Source organism: Cryptomeria japonica, chromosome 5, assembly GCF_030272615.1.
Source record: "Cryptomeria japonica chromosome 5, Sugi_1.0, whole genome shotgun sequence".
NCBI classification, from domain to species: Eukaryota; Viridiplantae; Streptophyta; class Pinopsida; order Cupressales; family Cupressaceae; genus Cryptomeria; species Cryptomeria japonica.
This window is the reverse complement of record NC_081409.1, coordinates 201,074,072-201,100,874: the sequence shown is the minus strand read 5'-3', so window position 1 is coordinate 201,100,874 and position 26,803 is coordinate 201,074,072. Positions and strand designations below refer to the sequence as shown.

At 34.4% G+C, this 26,803-nt stretch overlaps 1 protein-coding gene across 2 annotated transcripts in view; it reads left to right on the top strand.

Moving 5' to 3' along the window:
- The window catches only part of LOC131072823 (aldehyde dehydrogenase family 3 member H1), a 52,444-nt gene extending 27,596 nt beyond the window's left edge, over positions 1-24,848 (top strand). For both annotated transcript variants that reach the window (XM_059221338.1, XM_058009097.2), the window contains exons 4-10: positions 5,578-5,784; positions 15,530-15,645; positions 15,778-15,882; positions 16,048-16,220; positions 21,678-21,768; positions 23,929-24,078; positions 24,278-24,848. In XM_059221338.1, coding sequence (XP_059077321.1) covers positions 5,578-5,784; positions 15,530-15,645; positions 15,778-15,882; positions 16,048-16,220; positions 21,678-21,768; positions 23,929-24,078; positions 24,278-24,514 — 1,079 coding nt within the window. In that variant the 3' untranslated portion in view covers positions 24,515-24,848. The remainder of the gene's footprint in view (positions 1-5,577; positions 5,785-15,529; positions 15,646-15,777; positions 15,883-16,047; positions 16,221-21,677; positions 21,769-23,928; positions 24,079-24,277) is intronic.
- Positions 24,849-26,803: the final 1,955 nt, after the last annotated feature.

Below are 26,803 nucleotides of genomic sequence, written 5' to 3'. Positions count from 1 at the left end.
CCTCTAAATGATGTCCTCCTAGTTTATATGGGTGTAAATGTGGATTGCAGCTAATAGTAGGCTTGGAAACACATACTAAATGTCCTTTAGGCTGTCACTTATGTTGGATGACTGAAAGAATGTAACCAGCAGTTAGTATGTCTGATCTAATACCTGGAATGACTGAATTTATCTTTCCCAACATGATGCTCAGCTAGGGTTGACTGAAGCAACTCAGATTCAGCTCTATATGATACTAAAAAATTCACAAAAATAACATCAATATAGGAATCTTCAAATATGATATGCCAATGAAATTCTTAAATTTGCTTCTAAACCCAAGTTGCCTATTTGCTCGAATCTTCATTGGAACCTTCAAAATTCAGCACCAACACCATAGTGGCAATGTAGCAAACTGAAAATGTTTTCAAATCCTTAACAAATCAGTATAAGGATGGAATCACCCAAGATTGGAAACAAGGGTTTTCTTTGGATGCACTAGATTGAACAAATTGTTCAAATCTGAAAATTGTATGCAAAAAGGATAAATTGGATGATGAAATGAAGCTAAGTGCCTCCTTCATATACTTTCCTAATCAGGCCCTTAGATTTTAATTACCTGCAAGTATTTAAAAATACTTTTTATTTTAATTATAATAAAATTTATATGTTGCCTCAAAAATTAGAAATTATTGAGCCCCATTTAAAATAATTTTATTTATTTAGTCCAAAAAAAGGGGACATGACAACTTTGTATTTATTTTGTTAAAAATTTAGTTGCTTTTAGGTTTGTTTGATTATTTTTAATAGCCATTCCCATGTTCCCATGCCATTCCCCAAAATTTGAATTTTTCACTATCTTTGTAACCTTGTCCCCACATCCCTCCATCCCCTTGTCCCAAAAGCTCAAAGTACCACTACTTCCAAACCAAGGATATTAACGGACTATCACAAATTACATATCTTATCTCCTAGGCAAAAGAGTTTTTTGACATATTATAACTAGTGTCATCCAAATGTAACCGTCATGATAGTTTAAAGGATGAACCATAAAACAAAACAAAAATCCTATGTTCTACCAAGTTTTCAAGACGAAGACAAAAAGGGACATGGGACATATTTTTGGGATGGGATTTCAAGGTCACCTTTTTTTAGGGGATAACAATTAAAGAAAGGGAAAATTTTAAAATATAGGAAATTTCAAATATTCATATGACAAGACACTCACCCTATATTTCGAATATTGATATGCTAAGGCATTCACCATATTCATTTATTTAAAGATTAATTAGTGCGGGTTCTATTAGGGCCACAACTTTGAATTGTGATGGTTTGTTCATGGGACCTACATCCCATACAATTCATTTTGTGGAAATAGGCTTTAACTAATGTTCCAATTAGTGGGGGATAATGCTGCATTTGCATTTCAAACTCCTACTCCTTAAAGCTCTTATGGCTTGAATGCTTCACTTGCTTCCTTTCTCCTCATGTACGACATATGCTTTCATCTTCAGCATTCTTTTTGCTCCAATAGCTTGAACACTTTCTCTTGTCTCCTATTGCAAGGCCGCTTTACCTTATTCCTCTATCTCATGTGGGCCTATTGCATATTATCATTGGAGCTAGAATATCATTCCAACATGCCCTATTGACTCTAAAATGCCCTTGGTGAGAATTGAATCTTGGTTCCCAACATGAGAACCAAAATCGATCACAACCCCTTTGACAACATTCACCATATTATGAAACATTAGAAGTGACTTGAGAATTCACATGAGTCGACATTCAAATTAACAACATTTTGACTTGAATGTTTATTATGAATGTGCACATACTACAAAATAATTTTTTTTGAAAGGCTACAATTACAAAATGACACATTGTAGACAACTAGATTTGTTGTGTCTATATCTTTGACTTATCTTCTCCTAAATCAAAATCTCGGTCTAAATCTAACCACTGCCAATATGAAGGATTGCCTCATCCAACGGAACCCCGAGTAATCCCTTGCGTGCCTCTTCATCAATTTATGTGGCATCTTCATGATCAATATCCCATTGTGCAGTTGGAGTTTGTAGATACTTAGGAGCCTATCGATACTCAGTATTCAGTAGTGTATTGATCCTAAGGTCACAAGGCACTATGCACAACCGCCAATTTCTCTACTTGTTGAGAGGTAAGCCTATTCCTTTTGATTGACTAAATGAATTTTTATGTGGAGAAATTCTTCTCTAGAACAAAAGAATTAACAACTTGTGAAAGGAGATGAATGGTAGGTATCCTCAACTTAATTGCATCCTTGCCACGGTTTGAGCTAATGTAGCCCTACTATCTTTGCCTCTAGTTTGCTAAATGTTAGATCTTGGAGATCAACTAAGGCTGGCTATTTCTCTTGAATTAGATTTGCCTCCTCATTGCTATACATCTTTCAAAGGGCCTTCATAATACCTTGTTTTACTTTTCCATCATTATAAGGAGGTACTCTCCCAAGCCTTAATGCATACCATTTGGGAATTAGAGCATAGGCTACCATATGAAGTGAGATGTTCATAATGTTACATTTCTATGTCACAATGAGCCTAATATACTCATATAATTCCAAATTAGAATTATATGAGATATGTTTGGATGTAGATGAGCAACTAAAATCTCACAATGTTTCTAGGGTATGAAGGCATAGTGAAATTGAAATTCACAATAGGTGTCCCATTGTCTAAACTTTTAATATGTGATCCAAAGATTATGGACTAACGTATGATTAACAAATTCAACTTGGCCACTAGTTAATGTATGTAATGAAGTGCAATTGACAAGCCAAAAGCTTCCACATTACAAAAATTGACTCAAGAAGTACAAGTCATAATTTTTGAAGAACAAGTCTATAGCTTGTGGAGCATTAATAGCCTTTGTGTAGGGAATTGATATTGACATGTTTGAAAGTTTGCAAACAACCACAAAGATGAAGTCATGTTGGTGTTGAGAAGATTATCGATGAAGTTTGTGGATAGAGATTCCCTTGGTTGAGAAGCTATTGGTAATGATAAAGACAATCTAAGATTAATCTTTCAATTGTAAAGCTTAGAATATATGCTACCTTGAGTTTTTGGGACAAGGGGATGGGGGGACAGCTCCAGGACAGATTTTTTTTTGCCATTTTTGGAGACGAATGGGATGGCTATATAAAAAATAGGGAAAATTTAAAATACATAGGAATATGTCAAATATTCATATGATAATATTGATAAATCATTCATTATATACATTATACATAGCAATTGAGTTGAATTGAGAGTTCAAATGAGAGTTGAAATTCATAAATTCATATACACGATGTAACTTAATAGTTAATACATGAAGGAATGTCCCCTATTGTCTCCCCGTTAGCAAGATGTTTCCATCTCTGGGATGCCTGGTTTTTACCCAGGAAACACCCCTCGGGTAACACTGCTTAGAATTACTTCGAAAACATCACCAACATATGTAATCCTCAAGTTTCTTTTGAATGAGAGGCCAACGGAAGTAATGTGGGAATACAAATCTAAGTGACTTTATACAACTACCTATCTTTTAAACTATAATTAGGGAAAATCATCTGATTCACCAATGTGGGTTGCTACAAGCCTTCAATAATTGGAGGATCCAAATTAAGTATCCATGCAGTAGGGACCTTTCTACTTATTATATGCTACACATCAAGTATCGAAAAATGCTAAGTATTTGTGGAGGTTGGCTTAGAATATCCACTACTCAATTTAGTTTATTACTAAACGGAATTGTTGAATGTAAGATGCCAAATTTAAATATCAATGTTCCTGAATAATAGACTTAAGAGTTCAAGAACAATTTTTTTGGTGATTAGTATGCAAAATTAGCTCCGTAGTGAGAAGATAATGGTACCATTTCTTTAGTTCACGAATCAATCCATATAACTCCTTGTTGTAAGTGTTACAATTGCGCTTGGCTCATGACAACATTTCTGGTTAAAATTCTTATAACTTGTCTCAAGATGGTGAATATGGCGGGCACCATGCAAGCGGTTAGGAATGAACTTGTTACAAAATCTCATACTCCTAGGAAACTCATAGATCTAAAACACTCAATGGAGTAGGCCATTCTAGGAGGATTCCTACTTTATCTAGATTTGCATCTACTCTCATTAATGAGTATCCCTAAGTAGTAAGTACTTAATTGAGGTTTGATCCAAGAAATAATTCCTTATATTAGTGATGAAGATTCATAATTATTTGCACATTGTCCAAGTGGTCGTCCCAAAATTTCCTATAGATTAAGATGTCATGTAGATAGAAAACAAGTTTTCCTAGACAGAGTTGGAAACATGATTGATGATGTGCATGAATGTGGCTGGTGCATTGTGAGGCCAAAAGGAACAGCCATTTTTCCATCTCCATAGCTCAAGGTCTTTTCATGGACATTTCATATTTAACCCTAATATATGCCGGCGCCAAAGTAGAGAAGTGCAATGCTAGACCTTAACTTTTGCATCCCTTGACCCATGTAGACAAGAAACCTTTTTCAAATGACAAGATGGGTGTTGGATGAAAAAAAATATTTAAAAAAAGCATTTTTGTGAATGGATTCACTCTAGTTACTATTAGATTCATCATCGGTTCACTTTTGGTTCATTACAGTTTTGCAAGGTTTGTTTTGAATCCATCTAGGACGAACCCACAATTATTCTTTTGCCCCTGCTGCAATTTTGTGGCCAGATCAACTTGGATCATGATTTGAGTATGAACTAGACCCAAATCCGAGGCACTAGGTTGAAGAACCGACAACATAGTTCTTAGCCAACTTGTCCTTGTCAAAATTCATTGTAGGGTCTACTATAGGTGATCACTATTGTTGAAATAACATACTGATTTCTCCGTTAGGGTTTTCAATGTTATTGGTTCCATGCATGTCTATATTTAGATGTCTTGCCATGTAGATTTTACGACTTTATGTCGAGAAAAAAATAGTTTTGGTTGTTGTGTTGTTTTGTGCTTCTTATTTTGTTTTGAATCACTAAAAATAATATTGCATTGTCTTCTGGCGAATCTTAGACAAATCAACTATTACAAATGTATGGAATGTTAGGCTATACATTGAATTTTTTAACCAGAACACACTGTTCTTAGAACAAATGGTCTTCATGGTAATTACTTATATGATCTTAGTGAAATTTACTAATATGTGCTAGTACTATCACATTTTTCGTGTGCCGTATTAGTAAATGTCTAACGGTTTCTCAATTCTATTGACATCTGGAGAACTAGGGTAGATAAAGTTTAGGCTGACAACTTACAAATTTTTGAAAATTTTGTTAACATAAAAAACAAGTGAAGAAATAAGTACTTATGTTTTGAAAATTGATCGTATAAACTATAAAGCATGGTCTAATTCTCTTCTTTAGGTTAAGTAGGTGGTTGTTGAAAAGTTGATTAATTGTCTATGATGTTTGTTTCTTTAGTTATTTGATAGAAATAAACCCATTTCCTATTGGACAAATGCTATCATTCATTTTTTTTTATTTTTATTTTTTAATATTTTATGTGTTAATAAGAGAGATAGATACTAATTTTTGTTTTGTTTCTTTAGTGTTATCCATGGATCCAGTAATAGGAGCTATTGCAGCAGGTAATGCAGTGGTCTTGAAACCATCTGAGGTGGCCCCTGCAACATCTTCTTTGCTTGAGAAGCTTGTATCAAAATATCTAGATGGTACTGCAATTCGTGTTTTTGAGGGTAGCGTCGCTGAGACAACAAGTTTGCTAGAACAAAGATGGGATAAAATATTTTATACAGGTATTCATGATGAAAGGGAGAATCTTTACTTAGCATTTGATTTGCTAGTGTTATTATTCCACATTGCATCATCCAAACAAATTAGATTTGCAGTTCTTTTTAGGTTTCCTATTTTTATAGGCTGTAATATTGTGATGTAGTCAAAAGAGAATAATGTAATTTTGGGCAATATCCATTGATCCCAACATGGGGGTAATCAATAACAATCTTTTGTTTAGCATTATGCACAGGTTGAACTCTTCATTAACTGAATAGAGCATGCACAATGTTTAGTGGTGGAAATCTTCTATTTGTTTTCATAAGGTTAATTCCCTCTAGTATCAATCACTTGTACAAATAATACTGCTACATGCATAAATAGGACAATACCATGGAAAGAGCAGATTTGATCCATGTTACCTTGAATAGCATACTCACCATTTCTCGATACCATCCTCTGAACTGTTTGATATATTTACACTATTATCATGTAAGAAGCATGATAAACCTAAATTTTCATTCCATGTGCTTGATTGCTGCCTTTGCTATCTTTATATTTGTTAATTAATACTTCTATGTAATGTGATTAATGAACGCTATGAATTCTCCAAAGCTTTCAAAAATAATGTGACAAGAGACACAAGTTGGAGTGCACATAGACTGAAGGATTTTCATAATACCTGGTCCTAATGCTAAATAACATTTCATAAATCACACAAATAATGAAAGCTCTTCAAAATATGAAAACATACATAGATAATTACACCTTCAAATCTGTTTTTCATTCCTTCAAAAAACTTACAAGCCAACCTCCAGAATTAATACAACTCACAGCTGCATAGAAATCAACATGTACTATGTTGTTTTGGTATGCTACAACTTTTCTTAGTCCTTTGAAAAACTTCTGGAGCCCTTACATCCTTCTATTTTGCTCTTAGCTTTATACTAATTCAGGTAACAGTCTAATCTTTCAAAAATCAGCTTTAGTTACAAAAAGTATCATTATCACTTATAAGTACGAGATGAAGGATAAGTCTAAATCACTAATGCATATCTACACTTTATTAGAGCTAAATAAAAGACTCACTTTAGTCCTTGAAAGTGAAATGCAAAATAGACTAACTCGAACCACTTAAATCTTTCCACATGTCATATTGAACCTACGTGAGGTTTCTATTTGAACTAAAAACTCAACATAGACCGAATCCTCAAATTTTTTGCACACATGTTTGTGCTTAACTGAGTGGATAAAGGAGTATGTACTCCAAATCTTGCTCAACGAAAGAACAACTCGCAACTTGTTGAAATTACATAGACATTCAATAAAAAACTTACAATTATAAAATATAGTATAATACATAGCAGCGAAAGAAAAGAAAGAAAGTTAAAAATAACAAATGCATACTTGTAATGTCCCCAATTGGTATTAACCTGTTTGTGCCTAAAATTGATTCTTAACAATAACATACTAAAGTAAATTCATTTTAATCATTAATAAACTTAAGAAACAATGAACAAATTCAAGTATATTATATGGAATGATAACATTATTACTAGCTAACTACTCCATAACCAATAACAGTTTATTTCGATAGGAAAACCTTGAAAGGGTGCCAGTAAAATGCTTGGCCCAACTAAGCCCAAGAGTGGGTAGCATCCAACTATGACAACTTGCCCCTTGGCCCACAAGTTCCATCCCTTGGGGTGGTTTACTTAGGTCAAGGGAGCCGGCAAACTGCATCTCCCTAGCTTATTCCATCAACCTCACATATATTTGATTATGTGTCAGAATATATGTATATATATATATATATGATCAATTACTTGTATAGTGCACAGTGGCTGTGTGCCTGAATGTTGTTCACTTGGTCGATAATCTTGTTCTTATGCAGATTTTTAATAGTAAATCGGTTCCATTTCTCTCCCTTATTGGGTTCGATCCCCCTTTTCCAAGGAAGTCTTCCTCTATAATACCCTTATGACTCTTCATGAAGAGAGGCATCCATTTGAAGAGTAGTCTCCTTTTGAATAGACACCACCTTTGTTAATAATCCTGCTTTTTAATTACGAATCCTTTGTTAACAAACATATGATTGCTGCCTTATTATTTACTTATCATGATTGCTGCATTTATTTGTGATGCCTGCTTTTAATATGAGTAGCTGCCTTCAGTACATCATTTTCTGATCATTATTATCATATATTCATTATTATTATTGTAAGTTAATCTCTGCACATAATAAATTTAAATTATTGCTTGCTATTCTCTGCTCTGATAATCGCTGCCTGTTATTTGTTTTCTTGATGCCCTTAGATAATTGCTCCTTACATTCTTAAATACATGCCCTTAGTCTCATTCAAAGGGAGTTGGCCCTAAAGAAAAACAGGTTTAATTTAATTTAAACTCCAACAGGTCGGCTATCATGGATAATATAAACTCAGTCAACCTCCTTATCATATTGCCTAGGGAAAATATTAAATGGGCTGCGATCTGTTTTGTATAAGCCATGTCTTCATGGCGGGGCATGACAGCTACAGATTGCGGGTAATGTATGTCTTAGGGGCTGGTGGTTTAGATGTTAGAAAATTGTGAAGTCTTATTAATTAAGACAATTTTCTAAATTCATTTATTTATTTCTGATATGACAGTGAACACTGTAATTATATTTATTATGACCTGATCAGGGTTTATGACAATACTTGAGATATAATTTTTATTGCAAGAGGCTGAAGGAAAATAGGGCCTTGGCAATATATGTACCACTATTCATGAGTCTCTTTTATTGCATTTGTCTCAAAGAGCACAAACATCATGATTCCTTGAAGATATAAAATTGGAGAAGGATAAAGATGGCTTGTGACATATGATGATTTGTCACATACATTTGAATCTCCTGGGCCTTTGTGTAGATTTATTTATCCACTCCGTCTCTGTACCAATCTTTTGCATTATCAAGTTTTGGAAATGGACGACACATGGTGTACAAAAAATGTGCTCATATGTACCTTTTACTATTGAGCCAAATGCCTTGCAATTGTTAGTGTTGTCTGTTATGACTTGAGCAGCGTTTTCGGGGCCCATCATCTCAATGGATTGTATGAGGATATTGGCAATGAAGATTGCATCCTTCACTTGGCTCTTACTTTTAACATCCTTTAGAAACATGGCCTCTTTAGGGGACACTACAATGACATTAGTAAATAGTATTTATTTGCCATCCTTCTATCAATTAGAAATGATGGACACTCCCATTTCAAGCCATATATTGCTTGATTGCACTCAATATGCCTTTGACATTTTTTTCCTTGGCCAATAAGGTATTGTGCACCTTTTCATACACAAACTAATGTAATCAATAAGTGCATTGGCAATTGTTATGACGGTATAATACCAATATGGTGGTTTCACAAGTTTTAGTGAAAGCCCATTGCTATAAATGCAACAAGCAATTCTCTTATCTACAACCTCCCTCAACTCCTTGAATGCCTTTTGCAATGAGCCTCTTTTGTAGGAAAGAAAGGGGGTATTGTTTTCATGGTTAGATGGTGGTGGAAGTGGGTTATTTGATAATATTGAGTCACTAGGAGATTTGCGTGATCCTTTCTTGGAAAGAGGATGTACTCTATCTTTTACTTTGTGACTTATAATGTTGGCATGCTCTTGTTCTTTGATATATTACATAATTTGTTCTTTCAGCAAGTCTTTTTTGTTGGGCCCTGTTGGTGTCTGTTTTATCATCTACCAAACATTAGAATAAAATATCCAAAGACACTCTATCCTCTCTTGAAAAATCAACACTTATGCTAATATCATATGGCGATTCCAAGGTTTCTTTTGTCAGGCCTTGTCACGTGGATAAGCTCAATGGGCGTTGTGATATGCTGGTAATACACAAAGGGACTTACACTTGGCTCGTTCAATTCACAATGGAGATTTATCGTTTGGGTTTTGGATCATGGATTTCAAGAAATTCTAATCTATTCCTAAGAATTCAGGAGATGGTAAAGACTGGGCGAAACTAATAACAACACTTCGTTTCGCCACACTTAGGACAACTATGCAAAGCATGTGCAATCTTCTAAGGTTGTGCTCAAGATTTTCACACTTATGAATAATACCAACAATTGAACAATATTACTCAAAGTAGAAGTTAAGCATCCACATCAAAAGCTTAGGCTAACTTTACACATTGAATGAAAATCATCCATCTAACAAAAGTATGAGCAAAAAGTTTCACCAATCTAAACCATCAAATCCTACATTCATCTAGCATACATGAAATAAAATCTAAACTATGATGAGGGATAAGAACCATGTAGACTCCAAAATAAGGGAAAAATTACCATCAATTCGAACAATGTATTACTTATTATTTTGGCAATCCTAAGCAACAATTGCTTATCTCAACATGTTTTGCAACATGCTCCCATGATTTACAAATGAGGGGTGAGCTCAATTTATAGGCTCTCCAATTACAATTCAATGGCCAGGATTGGTTTCCAATTAACGACTGAGATTAAAACAACCTAACCCTAATCAAAGTTTCCCAAAATAGGTCAAATATCTGTCGGATGAGAGACAAGTGGCACAAGATGCTATTTTTTAGGATTGCACCCCCTTCTTCTGCTGAGAGGTAGTTTGTTCAATGAACCTGGACATGTTGACTTGAATTCCCCAATTTGTACCGAAAAATTTGCCTATGGAAATTTGTTTGGAATACTCTTCTTGCCACCAATTTATGTTACGTGTGGGAGCTTGTCTTTGACTCTTCAAAAATGAAATCCTTCAAGAAATCTGGAATTTCTTTCCATACTTTCGCCAAGTTTGAAGACTTTTCTTTCTTGATGCTTGGAAACTCTTTCAGGTGCCTTGAATTTGGAGAAGAATTTGATTCATGTGCTTGTCTTGTCAAATTTATTTCTTCCTGGCATGGCAGACTTCGTGTCAATTTGTTTGCCCTTGGACTTGGAATGTTCTTGGACAATCATCCTTCAATTTGCCTTAATTTGTTTTATGCCTTGGAAAGAGTTAGGACAATCATCTCCTTGTGTTTGGTGGATTTGGAAAAGTTTGGACAGTCATGAGCCTTCTTGTCTTTGGCAGATTTGGAAATATGATCAGACAATTTGTTTTCCAATTTTCCTTGATCTTGATTTATGGCGATCTTGGAAGAATACATGCCATCCTTATGCTTGCTTAGCAAATTTCCTCTTGGCAAGGTGAAATTTACACATCCTTGGACAAGTTTCAGTTTGTGTCTTATTTTATTGGACAAACCTTGGCTAATCTTTTCCTTCCAAGGCGAACTTGGATTGCCCTGTCTTCATGGACGGACTTGAAGATGGCTTGGCCATTCCAGTTGATGTGCAATCTTCCAAACTTCTAGACAACCTTTGTCTGCCATTCCTTTCCTTGGGCGAAATTTTTCATTTGGACAGCCATGTGCCATCTTCCAAACTTCTAGACAAGGCGAATCCTTTGTCTGCCATTCTTGCAAAAACACGTGAAAATTCCATATTATTTTCAGGCTTTTATTCTGATTTTTAATCCTCTTTCCTGAAAATTTCACTTTTGGCCTATCAAAAGGTTAAATTTCTGCAAAAAAGAGGACTGAAAGTGAAGGATTTGGTCAAGAAATTGATAAAATTGAAAGAAATAAGACAGAAAGGTAAGAAAATTCAGTCGGATTGAATCTTTGAATGACTGAAATTTACCTTCAACTCTGAAATTCTGTCTTAAAATCTAAAAAAAGCACTTAATTTCTTGATTTCAACACATCGAAGAATTTTATTTTGGAAAATTTCTCTTCAAAAATTCAAAATTCACAAATTTTGAGAGAAAACTTCTTCTCAATTGCTCTCCAAATTCTCAACCTAGATAATGAATTGTGAAAATGAGCTGGTTGAAAATATATAGTCTAGGATTCCTTAACTCAGAAGTTTTATTTTTGTTTTATTGTTTTTTTTTTTAATAATTTTTTTATTATTTTTTTGTGTTTTTTTAATTTAATCTTTCCAAAATGGAAAGTTTTATTTTCTCCCCAAACTTCATGCTTAGCCAAGAATCTTCTAGAACTTTTTCTCAATTTCTAAAATTCTTGAAAATATTCAAGTGTTGAAATTTAATTACTTGAAAATTTTTCTTTAATTTTTTTTGAAAATTTCATGTGCCAAATTTATTTTCCAACTTACTTTACACTTCCATGCCTCAATTTATTTATTATTATTATTATTATTTTTCTGCCAACATGATCTAATATCAAGTAGGAGTTTAACTAACTCTTGCCAAGAGTTAATTAATTATTGGTAGGAGTTTACCATCTGTCGGACAATTTTACTTGGACAACTCTCCTATGCCTTGGCAGACATTGATCCTGCTTAAACATCTTCTATGCTTGACATCTTTGGACAATTTTGACTGATCATCTGCCATTTTTACTTCTCCAACTTAGGCGAAATTTTCAATGTGCCATACCCAAACTCTTCCTCTATACTTGATCAATAGCGTTCATGCCATGTTGATACCATGTTGGTTCATCTGGAACAAAACCCTAATTAGGGTTTCCACTCTGCTTTTTGCACTTGGAGACCTTATCTTCGAAATCTGAGAACATGGGCACTGATAATATGGTTGGTCTTCTGGAACAAAACCCTAATTAGGGTTTGCATTTTTCTTTTTACTCTTAAAGACATAATTTTCAAAATTTGAGAACATGAGTAGTAATAATATGGCATGAAGATGAAAACCCTAATCTCGGAAAAAAAACAAAAATTTCAAACCCTTGCTTTTTATACTTAGGAGCAAAATTTTTCGAATATGAAGACATGGGCAAGACTAATATTACCTAAAGAACAAGACCCTAGTCTCAGAAAAAAGTAAAAATTTGGAAGCCCTGCTTTTTATACCTAGAGGCAAGATTTTCAAATTCTGATAAAATGGGTAGTAATAAAATGACTTGAGGAACAAAACCCATATGCCACTTTCAAAAAAGCAAAAAAACAGAAAATTCTAAAAATAGAAAGTTGTCAGAAATGACCCAGAGCAATTGCAATCCTCGTCCTTCGGACCTTTTGAGCACTTTGACAACATTCATACATGATTCTGAGCATGATTTATCAACTTGGCTTGGGATGAATTCTTAAAAACTCTAAGGCAGATGTAAAAAGACTGGTGATTAGTAACTGCAATGCCAAAGCAAAAAAAATAGGGGGTCCCCATTTGCAATTGGACGATGTGTGAAAAAGGTCACAACAGGCCCTAGACAAACTCCTATTTCTATGCCAATCATAGTGCATAACTGAGCATTCACTTGACTATATAAGCTCTTATACTCAATCTCACATTGGTTACAATGCCAATGATAATTGCCACCTCTAGGAAGTTGCTTAATCATGCATGTATGTCACCAAAAAGGTGATGTTGCATCAGATTTGAATGGGCTCTCTACCTTGGGGCTACTGAATAAGAACTACTAGCCATTTGGTATGAATAACAAAACAAAAAGTAGTCGACGGAAATTTACAACCCTACATTGTGTTAACTTAAGTGAAACAAAAAAGGGCATTATAACTCCTAGATTGTTTATAAAAGGTTTTTAAAAACATTCAAAACAATTTTTAAAAGAAAAAAAACTGTAAAAATGAAAAGACACCAGAATTTTTTTGAAGATAAACTCACCTTTGGTAGATAAATCTTGTAGGTGCATCTCTTTGCCTTATGTTGTCGTGGCCCAGAATTGAGACTTGTTTCACATTTTCTAGGCTTAGGGAACTTTCTAGGCAGACTTGGCAACATAGTTTATAAGCCTTGCAACTCTTATGTTTCCCCTTGGGGAGAAGGCTATCAATCATATTTTTTTTGGCTTTGTTTATGTTGAGATGCCATTTCCTCCTTGTGCGATCTATGATTCGTTACTTTATGATTTATGTCAAATGACCTTGGTCTCTAAAATGTCATGCATGGGCTTAAGGTGTTTTTGAGTTGCTCCTTTGGACAGTTATGGAAGTCAAAGACCAGACTTTAATTATCATACTTAACAAAATATTCATATTTAAATTTTTGAGCCTACATATCCAGGAGCCATAAATGGTTTCTTCTATTATCTCATGTTAAAGATGATCAATTTTGGGATCACTCTTTGCTGTAGAATTCTAGCATTAGTATCCTGTGTTTAACATTGGTAATACTTAGAAGCCAAGATCTAACTGAGAAATACTGATAGTAAAGAATAATGCCTGATATAACATTCCTTCTGTTTAAGGCATACTGACCTCCCCTGGGCTCTTACAACTCTGAAAGTTTCACACAAACAATTCTCCATTTGTGGTAGGCCAGCTGATTGAAGATGTAACATTATTTGCAGTGATTCATTTTTTTTTAAATTTTGGTTGGGGCATAGACAATCTTATCTCTGACTCATTTGAGGGACTATCAAACAAGATCAAGCTAGTCACCATGAGCAGCAAATTTGTAATAATGCTATTCCCTTTCTGATTGGGATGGGGAAATGTGGGAACATGAAATGAGGACACCTAAAAGTACCATCAAAATGCTAGGATTAATATTTGCATTGAAAAGTAGCACATGGACAGGGACGGGGATGCTTACGAGGGATTGAGGGGAGGGGTTGTGACCCCTCTGGAATATAGGAATTATGGAACAGTCCCGAGTTTCTTTATGAGCAACACATAGCATGCATCTATGACATCAAATGTTTTAGTTGGATTTTTCAACAAATTTATATAGTGTGATTTTATTTATAATATTTCTAAATGCTTTACACACAATTTCAAGCCGGCCTTTCTACAATATTTTATATACATAACAGTTGTAGCTTGCAATTGTGGAAAATAATATCAGATAATAATAGCAGAATATGATCCATGGTTGGATTGGTTTTACTAAAATTGACCATTTTGTAACTCGTAAATTGAAAACAACCTCCTAAACTGATTTTGGCCTATATTTAACAGCAGGGCTATCTTCTGTTCCCATTGCAATGCACAAAAGTCTTACCTAATGGAAGGTGATGAAAAATGAAATGTTTTAAAGAGGTGTTCAAATCCCTCATTAATACATTTATTTTACTTGTTTCATTGGCCACAGTATCTCAAATATATCAAAAAGTTTCAACTTGGAAGGAATCAGCAAATTAATTTTGACTCAGATTTAGTGATTTAGCAAAAATCAGGAAATTAAAAAAATACTAAACTTCATTAACTTGGGGGTACTTTCCAAGACTTGCCAAAAAATCAGCAAAACTCACTAAAAACATGGAAAACTTTGCATTTTATGATGTATGATATCAATAGTGGCATCCCATCAGTAATCTTTACTGTTAATTAGTTATCCTATATGGATACCTCATTGTTCTGCAATCTTGCATACATCCATACGCTGGCTTGCTTCATCCTGCATGCTCCCATCTTGTTTGGCATAACAACTTACCAATGGTGGGGCTCTCTTTTTTTGTCTTGAGGTGACTTATATTGTGGCTTTATTTTGTCCTTATTATTGTCTTCTTACTAACTAATTAGCTCTCTTTCCTATATTCAATTATTTATTCATCAGTGCACTTTTTAATGGAACTCTAACCTTACATTTCTTTCCTTTGTTATTTGTTAAGTTTATAACAAGAACAATATCATGACAAATATTTACTTATTTGAATTTGCTACACTTAAAAGAATATATATAGTACATTGATGTTAAACTATATTACTCGTATACATAGCCTATATGCATTCTGATATTTGTAACATTCAGGGAGTGGCAGAATAGGAAAGATTGTGATGGCTGCAGCAGCAAATCACCTTACTCCTGTTACCTTAGAACTTGGAGGAAAATGCCCAGTCATTGTTGACCCAACAGCTGATTTACAGGTGGGTTTGATTACTAGATTAAAATACAAATCGTCTTATTAGTTAAACTTTTTTATAACTTATAATTGACTTGCTTCACTTTATTGTTTTATGTTATTCATAGAATTTGGTAATTTTGTTGTCAATCTTAAGGTTACAGCGAGGCGAATTGTAGCTGGCAAGTGGGGAAGTAATAATGGACAAGCATGCATTGCTCCAGATTACATTATAACTCTGGATTTCTTTGCTCCTAAATTGGTATGTCTTGTCAAGTCCGTGGAGGGTAGTCTAAGCAGCTTTATTGTGTGTGAATTTTATCTGCAATGCATTAGTTGTGATTGAAGGTATTGGATCTAGAAACTCTTTGGCTCTTTTTATTTCATTTCAAAAGAGATGAAATTCTCTTTGATGACTTTCTTGCAGATAGATGCTCTGAAAAGTACACTGGAGAATTTTTTTGGAAAGGATGCATTTCAAACCTCAGATATGTCGCGAATTGTTAACTTAAACCATTTTACACGTCTAACAAGGCTTCTGGATGATCCAAAGGTGTCAGATAAAGTCATCTACGGGGGTGAGCGAGATGAGAAAAAATTGTAAGATCTTAATTGAACATTTGTTTTCTTCTTTTGATATATTGATCTTGCAAAGTCAGATCTTTTCCCATGTCATTAGAGGATTATGCATAAATGAATGCTTAAAAGATTCTGTTCCACCGCTATGAAATATGGGCCACTTGGAGATTCCAAGATGCTCAAAATTGCCTCATAAGACAAATTATTCCTCTTGTAGCAACTGTGATGGCATGCACAAGTTACAAGCAATACGTGTTGACATTCTTTGCTATTTTATCAAAAGAGTATTCATGAAATATTGCTTTATTACTGAAACTCAGGGTAAATGTTGAAATGAGTTGGGATCACAAAAGCTGAGCAAAGCCTTGGACTTACTCAAATATGACTTGAGAAAAACTCATCTAGTCCTAAAATAAAGACGGCAAAAACTGGAGAAAACTCAAGTGAACTCAGTAAGAACTAGTATGAACATTGCTTTTATACATAAAATGCCTGAAATTTTGAATATTATGAACATTTTCTATTCCTAGTTTTAACTCAAGTCCTGAGTAATCTCGAGTCTAAAACTTGCAATGTTTTTGGCAATTTTGAGATGTGAACATAATGAAGTTATATAGATGAAGCTCAGTTATATTTTATAGATGCATAATTCCTTCAGTGCGTGCTAGCTCCCCTATAGTAGATCTATCCTCTATAGGGCACCAAATTGCCTTTTGAAGGATCCAGAAACACAGTTATATGTCCTCTCAAAGAGCTCAGATTTGTCTCCTTAAAAGATGGTTTTAAAAAGATAAGAAATGAACGGGTTTAGAGGTGTATTTACAGCGAAAATTTCAGTTAATTACTGTTTATTGCTTCATAGGATAGCTGATGGGCACTGTTATTTAATTTCAACAATAAATCCTCGACTAAATCAAGATTGTCAGGTGAACCATGTCTTTTTGAAAGACTATGAAACTCTTTTAAGGTATCGAATTCAGACTTTTATCAAAAAAATCATTCTTCTGTGGGAAAGAACCAGATTATAATGCCTGAGACTTAGGGAGATTGAATTGTCAGAACGAATGCATCACAATGAGTACATTAAAATTTATATATAAAAGAGTCAAGAGGTAAGTGAATTAAAGATATGGATTTATACATCTATGCTAGAGTAAAATTAAGGCTTTATCTGGTAATTTTGAGAAAAACGAGAGATGCATTTACTGTTGGCTGAACACTTGGTGGTATAGTCTCATATATCAGGCCAGAATTACAAAAGTTCTGAAGCTTCAACAAGTTTCATAACTTTTGTGCTCTAAAATATAGATCCACCATCCAAACGTACATGGTCAACTTTCAAACATGGACAGAAGGATGCCATTGTGAAGAGAAATCGGGTTGACGTCTAATGTGGACATTGAAGACCTAGATGTATGGTTACATTGGAAAAAATCAGGCTAAGATATTGATTGGTACAAGTTTAAGGAAAAGAGAATGCAAACACCTTAGAAAGTGCAAAGTATACACAAGGAACTTGCGGGGAAAGATTGAACTTGGTGTTCATTAGCATGCATATGAGAAAGAGCTTGGATTTTAATGGAAATGTTGCCCCGCTTATCCTCTTATTTCCTTTTGCCATAAAATGAATTTCATACCAAGGAGATTAGTGGCATGAATATGGATACTTTTTTATTTATTGAAAAAATGAATATATTAGTAAAAGAAAAAGAATGTACAAGAGAAAAAGACAGCCTGGAGGAGGCACTTATAAAGCCAAGAAGCCTGAAAGTAACTATTCAGGTTTTAAGATAACTACAATTAAGCATTACACAGAGGAGCAAATCAGCTAAGGCAGCTTAAAGACACAGTTTTAGAGCAGACTACAAACTACAATAAGAGAAAAGATCACTTTACTCCAAGAGTGCATAGCACATGCCCTTCCGTAATGATATTAAAGATTGAAAGTAGAGACCCATTATGAAGGAATATGGATACTTAAATTGGTATTAACTATTCAATACAAAAGAGAATTTTTCAAAGAACTTTGGATATTATATAGCTAGGATATTGCACATATAAAATATATATGAAAGGGCTGCTAAACACAAATTACAAAATTTTCCGGAAGTTGATTGTGATGTGATGACTGAAAGGCCCAAAACACCTATAAGTGGCGTCTCTTTAGGGCCAGGATTTTATAAGTTCTTTTCTTGTGCCTATATTTTTTTCTAATGCTTGTTTGTTATGCTAGAAGCCTAGAATTGAAAAATATTCCTTACTTAACATGCTTGCCAACCATATCCGTCGTTGGCTGTCAAACAGTTTTCCTTGAATCAGGCATTTTTTCAGCTCTGTGCTGTCCAATTTTTTCCGTTGTTTGCGGTTGCCTGCAATTTTTTATTTCAATATATGTGGAGGGAATGTATTTCAACATTTGTCTGGAGTCTGGATGGAACATCAGAGTCAATAACAAAAGTTTGTGAAGTTTTAAAATTTAGATCGATAGAAATTTAATATAAGGTTTATTCTGTGATTTTTATTAAATTGATAGTATAGTTTTATTTATTATTTATCAGTTGTGGAAATTGTTGTTATGGTTTACTATTTAAATATTGACGTTTTGAGGATCTAATGGGAAATGGGAATTTGAATTGAATAAAGGTGACATATATGTTTTTTTTATAGATAAATCCAAAACGAAACGAACCCCAATTTTTTTACTGAATCTCCAACCTAACCCAAATTTGAACCACAAATGATAACTTAGTTTTTCTGTGATAAAAAGAAAATTTAGTATAAATATATCAAGATATTTATGACAACCCAAGCCCTCTATACGAGTTTAAGAGCTGGTTACAAAGCCTGTTCATTTTAAATTAAAAGCTTAAAAACTTAAGACAACAGGAATGCAGTTTAGCAAGTATTTAAATGACTTGAAGCAATAAGTACAAGCGAGGGTCAACTATCTCAGGTATAATGAATAATTCCTTCCTAATCAGAACAGTAAACTACTAAGATTGATAGATAGATAGATCTTTTAATGTCCACAAGGCTAAAAATAGTCTACAAAACATCCAGCCTTGTCATAATGATCTTCTGCATTTCAGTCCGTTTCTTATTCAAGGAGATGATAATCACCCCCATCTTCACTGAATAAACTGTGTCAAGAAACAGCTGTCTTTGAATTGGCATGCTTGTTCCCGATGCCCTTGAAGGCATCGCATTCCATAATAAAGTGTTTTTGAGTCAGTTTTTCTGATTCCACTGCCTAGGTATTGCAAAAAATACACATCCTTTCTTCCCATTCTTCTTTAGGTCTTTTCCACCTTTCTATTTCACATCGGGGCTGATGAAAGTTGGCTCTTAATTGAGCAATAAGAATCTTGGCTTTCCATGGAATATTAGCTGCTATATATGCTTTTTGTTGATGGTCACGTGAGGTTGAACTCTTCATGATAATACTATTTTTTCTCCCTGGCACTTTTCCCCACATATGCTTGTGGAACTAATCTAAAACAAAATATTTTATCTCTTTGTTTTTTGTAGGACGAGCATTCAAATTCATCCATGACCTTTTGTGTTTGCTCATGATATCATTGAAAACAACCTTTGGTCACCTACCAGCTTCCATTTTTTCAATTCTTTTTAGATAACTTAATGAGACACACCATTGCAACACTTCAATAGGCGCAGCCCCCATTTCACTTGGCATAATCTCATATGGGACCGAACCCCCATTTCACTTGGCATAATCTCATATGGGACTGAACCTTTTATTTTGAACTTGCTTGTTATCAAGTGTTTTTGAGCTCTCGATTTGTTTCCACTTAGAGTCTACTGTACTGCTAGCTCACAATTCACACCCATGGAGTACCACTGGAAGCACTAAAAGCCCAAAAAGAATCTGAATGGTTTTCTAGTCCCATAACTCTGCCTCTGCGTCTATTTTGGAAAGCATATAAAGCTTTCTAACCTCCCATAGTTCTCTTTTTTCTGTAGCTCTCCCAACTAAGCTTGTTTTTTAAATCAATCCCAAGATATTTGTACTCCATTACTATTTCAAGAATGTTGCCTTTCAAGTATAACTTATGCTGGTCCTGTTTTTTGCTGTTGGAGAAAATCATGATTTTGGTCTTGCTGGTATTAACTTGCATCCCCATTTCTCTACAAAAATGTTCTTGCAGCCCATGAGCCGATTTAGCAATCAAAATAAGGTCATCTGCATATAAAAGAAGCTTGATCACAAACTTTTGCAAATGAACCCCATCTTGCCCTTGCCAATTCAACCATTCTTCAAGCTTGTCAATATATAAACGGAAGAGAGTAGGAGATCGAGGGAACCCTTGTTTGATCCCAATGTCAGTCCTAAAATTTTTTGAGATGCCTGCCGAAGTTCTGATTTTGACTTTATAAACCCTATGAATAGCCACTCTTAAATGCATAGGGTTATCAAGTTCTTCGGTTTTACACCATAGCTTATCCTTGGGGATTGTGTCAAAAGCCTTTTTGAAGTCAACAAAACAACAAAAGGCATCTTCCCTTTCTTCACAAACTTTGTCAATGATGTGCCTCAAAGTGTTTCCATGATCAACTTTAGAGTGTTGAGGTCTAAAACCTGCTTGACCTTTTGCTTGTTTTTCTTTTTTTTTTCTTCTGCCCATTTGGAGATTCTATTTTCAACCATGCTACCAAAAAGTTTCGTAACCAAGGGGTTGATTATTAACATCACCACTCTAAATAAGAGGGTATTGCTAGGTTGGTTGTCCAATATTTTGTAAACCCTTGCAGAATCTTCTTGTTGAAAATTCTCAAAATGTGCAATGCAGGAGTTCTCATCCCCCATTTTAGAAACTCTGTTTGAAGTTCAACCAAGTCCTTTGCTTTTTCAGGGCCCCAATTTTTTAATGCCAATCTCAACCTCATGTAAGGCGACAAGCTTTGTAGTGATATTGACTAAGGGAGGGGGATCTACTTCTGATTCTTGCTATTAAAGTTGTCTTGCCTATTCAAACCACTGACTAGCTTAAATGTTATTTCCAATTTGCTTCTTTCATGACTGAAGCTCCTTTCATGACTGAAGCTCCTTTCAAAAAAGCTTTGGGTTATTCTTTCCAAGGTAGATTTACTCCTCTCCTTTGTGCATGAATTCATCTTTTTTCTTTCTTAAAATCTGCTTGTACAACTTTATACTTACCTTTTGCATGCCTGGCTCTTTCAAACTTCTCTTTGCAACTAAGGCTTTAACAAGGTGTGTTAACGTGAAGTGAAGACTATAAAGAATCTATTTGTGGTTGTGTCATTTACTCCCATTGATTGCATATTTTTACTCAATTTTTTCTAATGTTACGTATATCTAAAACATTTTGCACCCTTACAAATATTTACACCACTAAAGATAGGTATGAAGAAAAGAGGAATTATTTTCTTGTAATTTTCTTACATGCAGTGATAGCTATCGATACGCTTTTGACGCATGTGGTGATTATTATGATGCAGGATCATTACACCTGCTCTTTTGCTGGATCCTCCGGCAGATTCTTTGATTATGGCGGATGAAATATTTGGTCCCTTGCTTCCAATCATAACTGTAAGCTCTCATACATATTTTCGTCATTGAATATAAATAAAAAAAAGAAGAATGAGAAACAAAACAACATTGGAACATAATAATTTTAGCATAATAGAAGTTGTATAAGTGTATGACACGAGTATAAAACTGTACTGTTCATAAATGACTGAAGATAGATTAAAATTCGGTTAGAAGCTGCAATGTACGTCCCTCATGTTTTGTTAAAGTAACAACCAATAAAAGTCTTGTAAACCTTTTTGCGGGAATCTTTGATCAACGATTTTGAGTACTTGTACCTCTTTAGTTCACCTGGTTAGCTTTATTGACGACTGCTTGGGATCAGTTTAATATGCCGCTATGGCACAAAAAAGTAAATTCACTTTTGAAGCCAATTTCAAAATCTTTGTACAGAATTGCTCCTTTGAAATGAAAGATAGTAAGTTGCAAACTTCACTAACTTAGAGATAGTTAGAATGAAAGCTTTATATTTTAAGCTGCAGTGCATAAACATCTTATCTGGCTGTGCATGTCGAGATTGATGGCTTCTAATTTAAATTTTCTTGTGAATCAATTCAAGACAGGTGAGTAACTGTCTTGTCGTATGAACTGTAACGTAATGGCTGGGTCCTTTGTAGCTCTGTATATACGACAGTTTTGAACAGTGGCTTTGCAACCTCATTTTCCTTAATTTTTTTTGCTGTCATGTAACTTTTGTATATCTTGAATTCTGCCAAGATACGACTGGCTATAAATGCACAGACTTTCCAAACAAGAGAATGCAATGTGATACCTGTTAAATCTGGTTTTGGAGGTCCTCCACGAATTTGGGATGTAAGCTAAAAGAAGTGTGGAATTCACCCTATAAAGATTTTAGCATAAGTTCAAACTCACTATTGCGGAACTTTTAAGTAAATTACCCTATACGTGCAAAGGAGCACTCAGCGTTGTGCATCATTAGCAAAAAAATAGACATTGGAAAAACCTACATCTGGATTTGAAGTTAATTGTTCTAATGCTGAGCATCAGAATTAACAGGCATTTTCTCAACCATAAACCACTTCTAGAATGCGGCAAAATCTTTTTACTGTGGCTAGGGTAAATATCTGTAGCTTCTAAAAAGGACTTTGCATAATCATTGTTTGTGCTGTCCTAAGAAATGCCAAAGAACATTGTTCGATACTTTTGTTTGGCTTGATTTTATTAACACTCTGACATGCATGGTAATTTTTGGTCAGTATACTTGTAATTTTTCATGAATTTACCACGGCCCACCTATCTAATTAAAATTTATTTTACATAGATAAGGCTTATGTGGCATGGGTGTTGAAATATACCCTTGTACCTTACCATAGCTCTTTGGTCTTGCTTCTTGAAAGTCTGGAAGTAGAAGATTGTTGTTTGTTTATGCTGTGTATTCTGATGGCAACAAAATTATCTGAAACATCTGATTGGATTTCATTCGTATGAATTTCCCTACAAATGTGAGCAGTGAGCAATTCGCGAATCTAATTAAAGTATAGCTTAAAATGAGTCCATTCGGTAAAGGTAGCGACTGCTGATTTAAAAAAAAAATTTGAATTGTGCGCGAGGAAACTGCATTGAGTTCTGATATGATTTCTTTAGTTGTTAGGTGATGTGCAAGCAAATTACAACTTTTGCAAGCTTATATTACAGTGAAATATAAAATGTTTGCTAACTTGTCAATGTCGTGCAAAACAAATGTTCTCTGTGAATATAATAGAATTTCCTAGGCTGCCTTTGTCTGCGCCCTGCAATGTCTTAAATGCTTTTTATCAAATGGTGGAGCCCATCTATTCTCCAGGCTCCTTATTGTGTTGATAGCAGTTGTGTAAAGGATATGATTTTTATCTTGTGCTTCATACTCATTCAACCCGATCCATCAAAATTCCATGTAGCACACACTTATGGTCATTCCTGTGACGCACTCACTCAAAATTGGCCGCAATAATATGAGATGCTTAATATATTAGGGCGTTCTTCATTCCAAGTCAGTAAGTGGAATTAAAGTCTGAACATTAGGAGGACTGGCATGATTTAATATGTATATGTTTTACGAATGAATATATATTACATATACATATATACCGGGTTTATAATATATTCACACTTTGCAGATCATGTTCAGAAGAAGACTAATTAACATTCTTAAATGAACAGGTGCAAAAGATGGAGGAAGCTTTGGAATTTGTTAATTCACGGCCAAAGCCTCTTGCAGCATATCTATTTTCAAAGAATAAAAATCTAGAGAAAGAGGTGGTTGCAAGCATCTCCGCCGGAGGGATGGTTGTCAATGATACCGTTTTGCATGTATGTTTAGCTGCTTCCATGTTTATTAACTCTGCATTTCAACGTTTCTATTCCATAATGAAACCTGAATAGGTTTAAGGAATAACGTGCCCAAATTCTTTTCATTCGAAGTCCCTTATATATTTGGATAATTTGATATGATTCTATTTTCTATTTGGTATTTTTTATTTCCATCTGACCTCACATGTCGATTATTCAGCTTACAAATCACAACTTGCCCTTTGGAGGGGTTGGAGAAAGTGGAACTGGAGCATATCACGGCAAGTTTTCGTTTGACAATTTCAGTCATAAAAAGGCAGTCCTCTATAGAGGCTTTGCAGGAGATCTCGGGGCGAGATATCCTCCCTACACCAAGAAAAAGCAAAGTATGGTGAGATGCCTTTTGAATGGAGATATAATTGGATTAATATGTGCTCTTATTGGATGGGGCAGGTAGTTGTTTGCAAGCAGACACATCTATAAGCTATGCTTCAAGATACAATGTCAATCCTTGTATCATTATTTCAATATTTTTTAGAAATGATAAAATAAGTTATGTGCGAGGTATATGATTTAGATTCTAATTGTTTCGGAAGGATTAGCAGTTTGCTCTCATGATTCAGCAGATGGCTATCTTCTTCGTTTGCAAGCATCTGTTTCTTGGGTTGTTCTTAGCTGGGCACATTTGATATATACTGTTCTCTTCTTCTATTTTCCAAGTTCAAACTGCTTGTAGTATTTGACGATCAAATTGTTTTGATATAAGAAGCCTGATATGGTATTTATTTTCAGTGCTTCTGTAAATTATTTCTTCATATATTCATTATTTAAGAGCTTACAAATTTCATGGTGTACTGGTTAACAGATAACAATCAATTTGCTTTTATGTTAATAAGAAAGAAAACTTTTAAGCATTTTTTTCGTTCGTTCTTGAAAGAAATAGATTGCTATAATCAAACTACCATTTTGTTTTCATCTTAATGACCATCACAGTTGAATAGGAAAAATGTTTGAGCATTTAGCCATTGAATACAGAGCGCCAATTACATGTCCAAAGTCTTATTTTCAAATTTCAATCATGGTTGAGATCAAGCTGGTTGCCGCTTTGTTTCTGATTTATTTGGTTATTCGGATGAAGCTGGCTGCAGCTAAGTTCTGGTTGCGTACACCGTTATGTAGAGTATAAGCGGGCTGTTGCTATGTTCTGCTTGTGCACACCGTTATTGTAGAGTGGATATTAACAAAATGTAAGCCTGGGTCTTATGGAGGGGTTTTCTAACACCTTTGAATTTGTTTTACTTCTGCAAGTGCAAACTGATAAGATGGCATGAATCTGATAATCTTTTATGCCTGAAAGCTGCTTACTTTGATCTCCCTTAGCAATTTTGAGAGAAGTTCAAACTTGATTGGCAAAGAGAGGTGATAATGGGACAAAACTTTCTTTTATAACCTCCTAAGTGGCTTCTAGAAGCTTTATTCCTCCTTCTAGAAGTTCAAACTCTATTACTTGGCACACAAGAAAGTGGTTTTAATCAAACTCTTCATTGCTTATTCTAGAAGGGAATTTTGCAAATTTAGAAAGTTTTAATGTTTTATTCATCCTCATAGAGCCGGAGCTGTTGAGATTTTTTTGGAATATTTTAAAGCTGCTGGTTCTATGAATTTTGTAGCAGTTTAGCTTAAAAGTTTAAGTTTCAAAATTTAAGGAAGTTGGCCGTCTTATGAATATAATACCTTTGTCTTCTATAGGCTATGCAATCACTAAATAAAGGTTAAAATTTCATTTCCCTTCTAAATTATTTTTTTAATGGAAATCTAAACTTTAGATAGTTGACAAGTGGCAAATAACATATCTAAGTTGATGAAGCAATTTTTAGCCCCACCCTATTTTCATCACTAAAATATGCAAGCCTAAAAAGTAGGAGCTCCTATTTTTGAGGAAAAGATTCCAAATAATCCAATGCCAATTTTTTTCTTCTTCATTGGACCTCCTATTCCTTAAAAATAGAAGCTTAAGCCTCCCATGGGACCCCACCCTAAATTTTGGTAAGGACAAAAGGAATGCAAGAAAGACAAAACATGAAAGCTCTTACCATAACAAACCATTGGTGACTTTAAGAAATAGAGGGTAGGCATTCAACATTGCGGCATATACACTTGGTGCATTTTCTTTGGAAGTGGTTTGGGGATGGTTTGATTTATAGATTTGATGGTGATAGGTGGAGGGTTGAGATTGATTTACAATGTATGTGTTTGATTGTTTGAGATGAAATTTTAATATTAATTTGGGAGGGAGAAGGGATTAAATGCTAGTGGTTGGTGGATGGAGGGTTACAATCGACTTGATTTGATGAATGGAAGGAATTAAAAGTTAGTTTGAATTTGGATTGAATTGTGGTCAGAGATGGGTGCTTAGAATTAGTTTAGTTGATTTTGGATATGATGAAGTTTGAATTTGGATAAAATGTTGTTGGAGATGGGTGGTTGGAATTAGTTTAATTGATTTTGGATTTGTTGATTTACATTTTTTTGAATTTGAATTCTGGATGCAATATGATTGACCTACAAGTGGATGATTAAATGAGGATTTGGTGATCTTTCTAAAATTTTGGATTTGATGATTTGTATTTATTTCAATTTTAAATTTTGAATGTGATGAATTTCCTATTGTGGAATGATTAAATGAGGATTTAAATTATTTAATTAATTAGGAGAAATGGATGTAGGATGTTATTTTAATTAAATA